Source organism: Zootoca vivipara, chromosome 5 (assembly GCF_965207765.1).
Source record: "Zootoca vivipara chromosome 5, rZooViv2.hap1.1, whole genome shotgun sequence".
In the NCBI taxonomy this organism is placed as follows: domain Eukaryota; kingdom Metazoa; phylum Chordata; class Lepidosauria; order Squamata; family Lacertidae; genus Zootoca; species Zootoca vivipara.
This window is the reverse complement of record NC_142588.1, coordinates 30755237-30768656: the sequence shown is the minus strand read 5'-3', so window position 1 is coordinate 30768656 and position 13420 is coordinate 30755237. Positions and strand designations below refer to the sequence as shown.

General features: G+C 40.7%; 1 protein-coding gene across 4 annotated transcripts in view; it reads right to left on the bottom strand.

Annotated features, from left to right (window-relative positions):
- The window catches only part of PCDH15 (protocadherin related 15), a 620078-nt gene that overhangs the window by 192389 nt on the left and 414269 nt on the right, over positions 1–13420 (bottom strand). For all 4 annotated transcript variants that reach the window (XM_035137532.3, XM_035137542.3, XM_035137541.3 and 1 more), the window contains 2 exons: positions 11978–12086; positions 426–538 (listed from right to left, as the gene is read on the bottom strand). In XM_035137532.3, coding sequence (XP_034993423.1) covers positions 426–538; positions 11978–12086 — 222 coding nt within the window. The remainder of the gene's footprint in view (positions 1–425; positions 539–11977; positions 12087–13420) is intronic.

The following is a 13420-nucleotide window of genomic DNA, read 5'->3' as shown; positions in this document are numbered from 1 at the left end:
GGCAGCCTTTCCTAACCTGGTGCCATCCAAATATTTTGGACTGCAACTCCCATCAGCCCCAGCCAGCATGGCCAATGGTCAAGAATGATGAGAATTTTAATACAAAGCATCATAGTGGAGAAGACCAACTTGGGACAGAAGGTTCACTGAATGTAATGAAGTGAAACTAAATGCCAGCTAATGGTTGCTGGATGCCAAGTTCAGTGTGTTTTCTCCCATGCAACATTATTGTCAAAGCAATTACAATGATATAGATCAGTTACTTCTAATATGGCATTGAATTAAACTTACACCTTACTGCTAGAAGAATCTTTGTTTATAAGTTGACGGTTCCCATTTTTGTGTAAGGAACCCTCACATTCTCCATGGACACTGCTACTTAGTAATGTACAAACACATGGAAATGAGAATTCAGTTGAAATTACCTTAATAACCAAATCAAATTTCTGGTGCAAATCCCTGTTTATTGGCTTTAGGAGGCTGAGTACAGCAGTTGTCGCATTCATACTGAAATACTGTGAATAATCCTCAGGAGTCCCTGCAAAAAGACAGCGAGGTTTGAATAGATAATTGAGAAGAAGGATCAGCATGGAAAATCACAACTTTATTTTAAATATATATTAACTTGAATAATCAATAAAGAATTAATTAAAAACAAAAACAAATACCAAAGTGTGAATATTCAGTAGAGCTGCATATAAGAAACCCTTCTTTCTTTTTGACCTTGATCACCATGTTTAATAGGTTTGGGATGCCTCAAGAGACTTTATTTTTTCATAAAAGAGAGATGAGTAGAAATGCCAGGATGCTAATATTTGAAGTGGAGAACACTTGATCAGCAGCTTTTATATCAAGCCATCAGAAGCTCCATTATATGGAATCAAACCATTGTTCCACATCAACTAGTAAGGTCTACAGCAGGCATCCCCAAACTTCAGCCCTCCAGATGTTTTGGACTACAATTCCCATCATCCCTGACCACTGGTCCTGTTAGCTAGGGATCATGGGAGTTGTAGGCCAAAACATCTGGAGGGCCGCAGTTTGGGGGTGCCTGGTCTACAGCAAATGGCAGTGGCTTTCCAGGGTTTCAGGGCAGCATTCTATCCCAGTCCTACTTGGAGATTCTGGGCCTTAATCTGGGGAACTTCTGAATGCAAAACATGTGCTCCTTTACTGAACTACAGTCCTCTCCCCTGTAATTCCTCCCAACATTCCTGAAACATTCTTACTTCTTACAACATAGAATAGGTATGGCATTTCCAAAAGCTGTAAAATTGTACACAAGAAAAGTGCAGAAAAATGTTATTACTCCATGCATACACACTTTTTTTTGTTCAAGGGGAGGGATGGAATAACAACTCTGAATGCAAACAAGAATAAAGATGACATCTATTTGCAATGTAACAAGAGAGAGAACTTTCACACAATCTTACTTCTTTCCTGCAGGAAACAATTTTCTAGAACAATTTCTTAGAAGCATTACTTTACAGCAGCACACCCCATCTCTCCCAGCACATCCACACTTAGGCGTTTTAACAATTATACCCCTCGCTGTGCTGGAGATCTGTGTATAGAGCTCACCAATGCACAGAGCAGATGAATGTCTCTATCCATTGCACACAAAAATAAAGAGTGAGTTATCTTCATAGCTGTCTTTAGGGTCTTCCATACAGAGTGGTACCATTTCAGAAAGAGGATATTCTTTTCTAGTTGCGAAATGATAGTATAGATTGCTGAGATTTGATCAGTAATGAAACGTATTCCAGGCTGCATCAAACTTCAAAACATTTCCTAGGGTTGGTAAGTGAAACACTATTCTGATAAATGCTTTTGGGTGCACTTAGTTTTAGGGACACCAAATAGCCCTCCTGAACTCAGCTATACATACATTCTGTTCCTTCCCAACACCCCTGGAAGAGGCACAGGCTCTATCCAGATGAACTTTTAGATCTCCCCAGAAGGAAGAATACTAAAGCAGTATTTCTGACATGATATACCTATCATGTCAGTTCCAGCTCTTGATTCTGTAGTCCAGGCATCCCCAAACTTCGGCCCTCCAGATGTTTTGGCCTACAACTCCCATGATCCCTAGCTAACAGGACCAGTGGTCGGGGAAGATGGGAATTGTAGTCCAAAACATCTGGAGGGCCGAAGTTTGGGGATGCCTGCTGTAGTCAGGAAGAGCAGGTCTCCTAGTAGTTCACAGCTGCAGCAGGCCTTATGTAGAAGCTCTTATAGGGAACAGTGACAATCACTGTTGGCCTATAATGTCATCCTATATAATAATGTCCAAGTTGTCCCTGCGTCCAAGCTGTCCCGTGTGTCCCTGGGTCACTGCGCATGTCCCCCAGGGACACAGGGATTGGACAGCAGAGACAACCAGGGACACAGGGATTGGACGCGCGCGCTCTCCCCACCCCCCACCCCTCTGCCAACCGCTGCTCCCGGCGGGACAAGCACCTCACTGCAGTTGCGCTAAAGCGTGAGGAGGAGAAGGCTGCTTTCCCCCCCTCCTACCCTCCCCGGCCACCGGCGACTAGCAGCAAGTCCCCCCACCCCTCTGCCTACCATTTCGTTGGCGGAACTGCCTCCGTCAAGGGACGGTGCCCCCACCCACCCACTCAGCCAGCCCAGCCGCCCAACACTATGCGCTCCTTGGGACGCAGATTGCTGTGCCTCTGACAAAGCCGTCTTGAAGGCAGGGAGGGTCGCCGTGGATGTAGTCGGGATGGTGCCGCCGCCCGCCGGGTTCACAATGGGGCGAAAGCGGGTGACTGCTCCTGGGAAAGTCAGCGTCTCAGGGTGTGAAGGAGGGAGGGAGGCTCATCCCCCCAAGACAAAACAAACTTCGCCGTCGTACTGGAGGTGGGGGAAGAGAGACACCTTTCTCCCATGAGCGCGGCTCCCCTCAAGTGCAGAAAAGATACCCGCTCCGTTGCCACCGTCCCAGAAAGCCCCTGTTTGCCTTTGTAATTGTTATCGCCACTCATTATGGTAGTACCTTACAGTATTTGTCTCAAGCCTCACGCACTGACGAGGTTTGGAAGCCCCGCCTAGGAGCAGGCAGGACCCTGCCCGCTTCTCCCCTGCCCTCTGCCCCGCCCAACCCTCTCTTGATTTCAACCTCCCAACCAGCACCCGCGCGCGCACGCTCCCGTGTCCTGCTCCGAGATTTCAAGTAAGGATTCAGTGAGATGGGTTACGGAGCAGCGTGCGCGCCTGCGCGGAAACGCGCAGATTCCCTCCGCTCTCACTCTTCCCCCAACCTCCCAACCAGCAGCCGCGTGCGCACGCTCTCACATATCCTCTAGCGCCCGTTTTCTAAACGGGCTGAACAACACTAGTGGGCCTATAATTGTTAACTGAATTCCTTGGCTGGTATAGCTGATTTCTCTGCAATTTATTTCTTGGGCAAAAGCTGAGTAGTAGTCAGAGGTTAACTCCTTGCCTGAAACCCTCACATCACACATTGAAGACCTATTGTGGGCTCTGGTCTGAACACGTGGGAAAAAATGGGCAGAAAAGATATACGCCAGTGTCTCTGTGCAGCATCAGTACATTCAAACTTCTTTTGGAATTGTGCTTTTTACTATGCACATAGGGAACAAAAGCCTATGAAAAAGTGCATGATGTGGTATGTTAATAAACCAGTAACTCATGGTTGTAGCTGATTGCAAAGCTAGCACAGAATGGAGTGGATGTATATACTGAAGTGGATGTATATACTGAAAATATTAATAATACAGTGGTGCCTCGCTTAACAAATGCCCCGTAAGACAAAATTTTCACTTAAAGAAAGGATTTTTCTAGCAAAGGTTGCCTCGCTAGATAAATTCATTTTACGAAAAATTCGTCTAGCGAATCGCGGTTTCCCATAGGAATGCATTGAAATTCAAATAATGCGTTCCTATGGGCAATTTTTTTTTTAAAAAAAAATATTCAATGCATTCCTATGGGATTCGCTAGACAAATTTTTCGTTATAAGAATAGACCCGTGGAATGAATTAAATTCGTCTAGTGAGGCACCACTGTACAATGATTGGTACTGCTGGCCTTTGTTAGTGCTATTATAATGAGAAGTGAAATAAATGGATGTTATTGTAAATTGTGTGTTTTCAGCTGCAAAACACTACTGTATCCACCAAAGCTTACAGGAAGTGTGGGCTCTGTTAGGAAAATCTCATCCTGTAGGAGATTTGCCACTCAATCTTCTCTCAACCTCCCCCCTCCCCCCTCTTTTTGCATAACAGCCGACAGTGGAGATGACTAACCTTGAAAAGAGCCTAGAGAAATTCACATTGTATGCTAAAACGAGTCCTGATTGTCTTTGTCAGAAGATGGCATGAAAGCCATGCCTTTCTGTGAATGGAAACTATCAAGCTATTGTAAAAATTAAATAAATGGAAAAGGAAATAGAGCAGCTGTATTCTATTGCATACTCGAAAGCAGTAAGTTAATTGTTCTGTATATCTGGTGGCTAAAATTCAGACAAGAATAAGGCCGTCTGTTGCAATGCTAGAAAAATCTGTTATGCAGAGCAGTTCCATGGATACAAGCATGGGAAGGAAATAGCATCTGAAATAATCCTTCATAAGTACTGGCTATTTCTGGGCACAGTTAACTTCTTAGATAAGGTAGGATTGAATTATTCAATTTTGTATGGATAAGTATAACAATTTAAAATTAAAATAAAGGTTAATTTAATTACTGACTATTCACTATAAAATTGTGTTTTGAAAAATACTCATTCTATATCCCCCTACAGTTTCAATCAAGCTTGTCACCTTGGCAATGTTAAGTTATGGCACAGAGAAGGGATTGATCATTAGAAAACATTAGTTTATAAATGATGAAGCTGTACGTTGTAAACATTCTATGAGTACCAGTATTTCCACCAGTATTTACAGATAGAGAGAGAGATAGACAGATTTAAATCAGAAACATATAATAGACTGCATACAGAGTTATAGGAGGTAACTGGGATTTCTACTCATGCAACCTCCCTTTGCTCGGTTTTGCCCACTCTTCCATTATTCAAGAGCAGCCAAGGACTCTGGACTTCCGGTCTGCTGCAGAGCGGAATGGCAGTGCGCTCCGTGTCATCCGATTAAAGACGACACCTTGGGGGATTATTTTGAAAAAAAAACCTCCAGGGACAGATTAAAATACAAATGGTCTGGGATGCAAGTAAGGCAGTAATGAGGGGACTGTTTATACAACAAAATTCTATTAAAAGGAAATTGAAAGAAAAAAAGATGAAATTATGAAAAAGGAGAGGGAATTGCAAGAAAGCTAATAAAGAGTCAGTAAAGCAGGCAATTAGAATATTACAAACCCGATATTCTATAATATTCAAGGAAGAAATTAGTTGGTAAATAAAAAGAATGAAGCAGAAATATTTTGAACATGCCAATAAATCAGGAAAATTGCTAGCGTGGCAATTGAAAAAAGTGAACAAAGAAATTTTATAAATAAAATCAATATAAATGGGGAAATTGCAGATAAAATGAAGGAAATAAAAGAAGCATTTGTGAAATACTTCTCAGAATTGTATAAGAAATGAAATGAAAAAGTTTTTAAGATAGAGGAATATATATATAAAAGTAATCTGCAAAAAATAAAAGGAACATCCAGTGATTCTAAATACCCAAATAACAGTTCAAGAAATATTAGAGGCAATAAATTGGACAAAAAGTGGCAAGTCTCCGGGACCAGATGGGCTAACGGCAAAATATTATAAAAAGCTAAGTGAGCGATTAGTAAATCCATTGGAAGATGTGATGAATGAGATTCTAAAAACAGTTGAAATCCCAGGAACATGGAAGGAAGCTTATGTAACAGTGATCCCAAAACAAGAATCGGATTTAATGCAAATAAAAAATTACAGGCCTATTTCATTATTAAATAATAATTATAAATTATTTGCAAACATTTTAGCTAATAGAATGAAAAAGAAAGGACTTTGTATCTTATGTGGTGGGAATGTAGAGAAGTCAAAAAGGTTTGGGAGATGATCTACAATGAATTGAAAAAAAATGTTTAAAACTACATTTGTATAAAAAAAAACACCCAGAAGCATTTTTTAAAGGGATGTTAGGAGAAGACCTGCCAAGGAAAACAAATAACTTATTTATGTATGCTACAACAGTGGCAAGAGTCTTGTTAGCACAAAGATGGAAGACTGACGAAATCCCAATGAAAGAACAATGGCAAGAAAGACTGATGGGTTATGCAGAACTGACAAAGTTAACATACAAACTATGGAAGAAGGACAACTGTGACTTCAAGGAACTTTTTACAAATTATCTAAAAAGACAACAGAAAGATTTCGACTCCTTGGCAGGTTTTGAATAAACACCCACAACTTTATTAGTAAAATAGATGATAGATAAGGTAATGATATGTAGAAATTTACAACATGCAGAAAACAATATGTATAAACAAACCAGTCCTTGGAGGGTGGGAGAGGGGTGGGAGGAGGAAAATGTGATTGGATATATTGATTGTTAAATTGTTTTGGTAAATTTGTTTTAATAAAAAAATATTTAAAAAAAATAAAAATAAGAGCAGCCAAGGACTCTGAAACATAGGGGAAGAACCAACTATATCGGGAAGAACATGTAAGCTGTGGAGATGCCGAACCTGTACTCAGTCCCTGTGTCCAAGCCTGAGTCTGTCAGTCAAGAGTCCCTTGAGACAAAGATTCCCAAATTTGGGCCCTAAAGAGAGCATCTTTCTTTTCATAAGGAAAAGGTGCCTGCTAGTAGTTGCAGCCAGTGTGGAATAGTGGTTAGAGCAGGCATAGGCAAACTCGGCCCTCCAGATGTTTTGGGACTACAGCTCCCATCATCCCTAGCTAACAGGACCAGTGGTCAGGGATGACGGGAGTTGTAGTCCCAAAACATCTGGAGGGCCGAGTTGGCCAAGGTTCTGCAACTCTGTCCTGACCCCACCTACCCTCAGGCATCTGATGAACAAATAGACAGATAAGGTCGCTTCCTATGTTCTTTGTATCTTTCTATCTGCCCCAGACTTTGGAACTTCCTCCCTAGAGAAGTTATCCCCTTGTTGTGTTTCCACCAGCAGGAGAAGACTTTCTTGTTCCAACAGCCTTTGGGGAATGGACTGCTTTTAGTGAAAGGGCTGGTGCCGTGCTGTTTTTATTTTAATTATTCGTATGGTTTTCATAGATTTATATCTACACTTTTAATTCTATCAATATTTAAATGTGTTTCAATCATTGTTTTTGCCCTATATTTTAGCTGTTCTGATTTTTAATCTGCAAGCTGCCCTGTCACTGGAAAAGCCAGGGTATAAATTAATAATAATAATAATAATAATAATAATAATAATGTTAATCATAATTATTTGAACCTGTTATTGATATTTTTGAAAAGCATTGATCCTTCTCTCCCTCCACCACAAACAATTGTTTTTCATTATCTTCTTTAATGCTTTGTCATGCTCCATCCATAATTTATACATGTTAAAAAAATCCTTTAAACACGCGCGCGCGCACACGCACACAGACACACAGACACACACACCACAAACTCAACTGGTGCCATTTCCCAATGGCAACACAGAAAAGAGTGATGGCCGGAAACGTTTGCTGCTGCACCCATGCAAATTGCTCTGGAGAAGTGGCAGTTGTAACAATGGACACAGCTGGGCACAGATGCTATTTCCTCCATGGGGCTTCTCCGCGCGGGGGATTTTCCAGCTTCTGAACCAGCCGTACGCTAGATGAAATGCGAACATGCACCAAGCCAACCATAATTAGTACATCAAATGGACTGAGAAGCCCGAAATGTTCCTGCTCTACAAATGTAGCTGTGGCATAATGAACTGTCTGCTCATCTCAATTTTCTTGTTATTCTTAGCAAAATATGACAGACTATGATATTATAGCAATCAGGATATGAGACAGCCGAACAACAACAGGGGCTTAACTAATAAGCAGAAATGTATGAGGAAAGAAAGGAGAGAGAGAGAGAGAGAGAGAGAGAGAGAGAGAGAGAGAGAGAGAAAGAAAGAAAGAAAGAAAGAATTAAGTTTTTACAAAGCAACTGGATATGTGGCAAGGAAGATGAAAGAGATCCCAAAAATGTACTTGAATCGCTTAGGCGTGCAATTACGTAAATTGCTCAGTAAGGATAAGAGGGGTTGTAATCTCCTCCACATTTTAAATGATCATCTCCTAGGGCTCAGACACCTATTGGAATACTCTGATAAAAGGAAGTGCTGCTGAAATGTCAGAACTCTCTGATAAAAACATAACTCAGTAGTTTGGGATGACGACATTAGCACCTACTAGCAAATCTCGGAAGGCTTACTGTAAGGTTTGTAGCACATTGACAGAACAACATTTTTTTTTAACCAGCATCCACTTTTTCTTTTGCCTTGGAAGAGAGCACACTGTGGGAGCTGCCTAACAGTTACTGGCTGGCATTATATTCAGTTGGAGACCATAGTATTGGGACATGGCCTCTGAACAATTCAAGACAACCATGTCTTTCCAAAGACTTTCACAACCAAAGTATTCTTCAAGCTGGGATTTCTGGGCTTCTCCTAAGCTCACAATGAGTCCCTATTCAGGAATCAACACTTGACCAGTTCTTGAAAGTAGCAAAACAAAGTGCTAGATCAGGCAATGCCAATATGGTTGGACTACATCTCCCATCATTCCTCACCATTGGCCATGCTAGGTTAGGCTGATGGAAATTAGAGTCCAACAACATCCCGAAGTCACCAGGTTGGCAAGATGTTGAGAGGAGCAGCCATTTTCATATACAGTACTTAACAAAGCACCCTGCTTCAGCCATGTAGATATTAAACCTACCTCACCAGACACACAACCTGGTGAGGAATTTAAACCTAATAAAACGTTTCTTCCAAGTCACCAGTGAAATGGTGCTTGATTACCCTTGGTTACCTTCATTCAGTTATCTTTCACAACATAAAATACGCTGTTTATTGCTTCCACTTCTTTACTAGTATTGCTGCCTTTTGACTTGCACTAGAATGGACTGGTTCTCTGAGGACATCAAAGGATCAAGACCATGACTCCCACTGGCTCTTTAGTAGGTATAGGGCGGCAGTATACACCTGTTCCATTAGCACGAGAGACTTGAACTAGCAGGATGGAGATTTCCCTTCCTCTCCTCTCCCCTACAGCTCCCTGTTGAGTTGGGGGAACCCTATGGGGAAGATTTGGAGGAGTGAGGGAGAGGAAACAGGTGGTGCTGCAGAAGTGAAAATCTGTTGCTGCTGCTTTTGAATAGGAATCAGCCCTATGGATGAGATTCACCTAAAGCAGGCATCCCCAAACTGCGGCCCTCCAGATGTTTTGGCCTACAACTCCCATAATCCCTAGCTAACAGGACCAGTGGTCGGGGAAGATGGGAATTGTAGTCCAAAACATCTGGAGGGCCGAAGTTTGGGGATGCCTGACCTAAAGAGCCCCAACAGCAGAGGCCCTGCATAGGATTGCAGCCTTAATATAGCAGATGGCCTAATAATACTAGTTTTACTGTAGAATTTTGGAAATGCTGTTTTGAAAACTTTGAACAATACAACCAATAAGAATTAAATATTTGGGTGAACTGTATTTATGTGTCTCGATGTACTGTTTATTATATTGTAGACGGTAGCATCCAATCTTACAGAGAGGAAAAAAGAAGAAAAGTCAAAGCAAAAGCAAAAATCTCTACAGCAAGAGTTTTGAATTTGATTTTTTAAAAATTTGAATTGTATTCACGATACAGTCTCATTTTATATATATAAAAAACTAATCTGATACAAACTTAATTTTAAAAACTGAATCTGTGATTTTTTTTAAATTATCAAATAGACTGGTTTTGTGCCTGCATGGTCATTGGGGAAATATATATCATTTTTGAGATCAAGGATTATAAATGAGATGGAATACATAAGGTACTTTTGTGTTTATCAGTATGGATTTCCTACCGGAAGCAAGGAACTGCAAAAACACCATAGGCCTTAAGTTCCAGGATACTCTGTTCTGTACCTCATTAGGAGCAACTACTGAACCCACTTGAGTAATATTTATTCCACACATGGGGGACCTGTGACCCTCCATATGTTTTTGGACACTAGCTTCCATGAGTCCCAGCAAATACAGCCAATGTTGGGAGCAATACCTGGAGGTCCACGGTTCATCTGCTCAGTTTCTAAATTATGAAGATTCATGACTCTTCTGATCAAACAGCATATGTCCAGTCTAGAATGGTTGGCACTTCAGGCAATTGGTCTTGCTTAATGTCCTTTGATGTGAACAGAGAACATCCAAAAGACATCATGCAATTACCGGTATGTGCATAAAGGCTCTCTCTCTCACAAACACATATGCACTCAAAAGATAGTACAAAAGACATAGGATAGCATGATCAATATCTCACACTCGTCAGTATGATAAATCCTTTATTTAATTGCAAACCAATATGCTTTAATTGGAACTAATTACTGCTCATGTTTGTCCAGAAAATAGACAGTTTGGTCAGAAAACAGACAGTGTATAACATGGAAAACCTGATTTAAATCAATTATTCAAATCAGTTCCCCACCGCCATCCCAGTTATTTAAGTCTTGATTTCTATTATTCATTTAAACCGCCTTCATTCAAATTATTCCACCCTGCTTTAGAATCCTTGCTTTGCTATAATTAAATGACCCACCTTTAATTCCAAATGGAATATCTTTATATGTGATAGTCTCAGCTCCTACACACATACCAGAATCCTATTATACCTCAGGTTAATCACTATGTCCCAGTTACTGGACAGTTCAAGCATGAATAAACTCTATGCAATTTACTAGTTTATCTTTGTTTCAAACTTACCTGCCAGCCCAGTTTTACACTGCTGCAGAGGCTTCTGCCACAGAAGCTGAAGCAGCTCTCTTTAACTTAGCCCTCCCATCTCTCCTTACTGTATCAAGTCTTTGGGGCAACATCACATCCACACATGACATGATGCCCAATGCTACAGGTGGTCTTGTGAACAACCAACTTATGCCATTGAGCATGTGCTGAGCAGCTAAATTTGCATCGGTGCAAATGTTGATGCTTCTCTAATTATTCCATTGCAATGGAACATCTGAGGTAGCTTACTGAAATTGTGGTACCTCCAGCAGTGCACCAATGGAGAAACAGCAATAACTGGCTATCCACAGTAACGGGGGAAAGATTAAAATGGAGTAAGGGCATAGGCTACTTGTTCATTTAGAGGGCTGGGGAATGTTTGGCTCTCCAGATGCTTTTGAGCTATAAGTCCTCAAGACTGCTCATATTGGCTGTGGCTGATGGTAGTTGGAGTCCAACAGCATTTGAAGAGTGACCAGTTCCCCATGTCTGATCCAGCCCAATATTGCTTATTGTGACTGACAGCAGCTCTACAGGGGCTCATGTTGAAGTTTTTTCCATCATCTCTAACTAATCCCTTTCACTGGAAATTCCAGGGAGTAAACTTGGGACTCCTGAGAATGAGCTTTATGGCTGAGCTACTATCACTCCCTTAACCATATGAACTATTCATGAACTACTTTTCCTATGCTCAGAAAAAAATCATGGCAACCAAAGAATCTAACATAAGGGATTTTTGTTGTTATTATGCCTCTTATTTTTTATTTTATCAGTCCAACATAGTCTAGCAGCAAAATCTATGTATATGGACAAGCATTTCATTGGATTCATCTAATGTAATTGCTTCATTATTCTGAGGCAAAAACAAAACCCTTCCAAAAGAAAGCTAAATCTTCAAACAGCAGCAATCCAATTTGGAATAAACAACCACAAGAAGAAACTGCACAATAAAACACTTGCCTAGAACAATAGCAGCTATCACACCAGACTCAGCATGAATCTGTTATTGGGTTTCTGCGCCCCACTTAATCTTTGCCTGCCTGCTGATAATACAGTGTTTGTTTGTAAAAGATAGTGAGGTAATCAAATACCAACCAACTAAGATGGAATAGAGGATCCCTGGCCGATCTGAAGGAGGCTGGATGTTTCGGTCCTGATCTATAGCTTGTATAGTTGGTGTGACATTGATTGGGTTCACACGTGCCTGGAATGAAAGTTAAACACATTATAACAGAAAATTTACAAAGTGGGTTCTACTTAACAGTAACTCAAGTTAGCTTGTGTATCGAATAAATAATGCCCTATGGTAGACAGATGGAATATAGTTGGCACAAGCATATAATTTTGCAATACTTTTAAACCTACATTTTAGGCACAATCTAGAACCATTGAAACCAACAGGAAATGTGCTATTGGTTCACAATTGGATACGCATATGCAGTCAGCACTTATCTGGGTTTTGTTCACTTTGGTAAAGAGACTTAAGGTGTTCCTGTAATGTTCGAGATTATATACAAACGTGCAAATTGAGTATAGGAGGAGGCAGTTCAATACTCTCACAAAGCAAGTCTGTTGCCCCAACATCAGTTCTTGAAAGAGAGACTATAGTAGCTTCCCAGATGCAAGGAAGATCTGTGTTTGAGGCACCTGAAGTTTGGAATAAGGACACAGATCTTGCTTACATCAGCTGAGAGAGCAAAGGTATGCCATCTACTCCTCCACCCCAGTGCTCTGATGGGCTTCACATTCCTGGGAAGTTTCTGCAATTTCGTGGCTATTGGTTTCCATTAAGAGACATTTGATTTGAGAAAACTGATTAGTGCCACAGCTCTGGAGCATTGCATTCTTCATTGTCCTCCACTTTGAAAGTTTTGCCCGTTTTTAGACTGCAGGTATTTTATACTGTCAGAAATTGGCTAATCTTCCAATTCTATCAAAGAGACTGATGCCATGTTCTAGTATTCAACCAACTTCAATGTATCCACAACAGTTTTAATACTGCACTGAACGGCGGCACAGATAAGAACAGATTTCATTGAGTGACAACCTTAAAAAAATTGTATGAATACAGATCATCACCATCATTTGCTTGTACATATTTCATCAGTTCTTAAATCTACATTAAAAATAGCCTGGGGCATGAGCCACCGACAGATAGGACTTTTCTTTATGCATGTGATTGATTTATGGCTAAACTTCTCCCATTCTACTTTAACAGGTGGTACATTGGAGAGATTTTAAAAAAAGAGGCTTTAAATCTGAAGTCATTTTAACTATAATCCCACTGTTGCAATACATATAGGCTACTGTCAAAATGCAGCAGTACAGCCGCATAAAGGGACTGCCTTAAAAAAGATTTAAAACCCATGGGTTTTATGCGCGCACATGCACCCCTTCAAGAATAGCTTGGTGTGATTCAAAGCATGTATGGAAAATGAGTCATAAATTTCAGAAATGGAATGTGGGGAAACCAAACCATTTTAAATAGCAGGTTTCTGAGTCTTGCATTATATACTTGTCACATAATATGACAGGAAG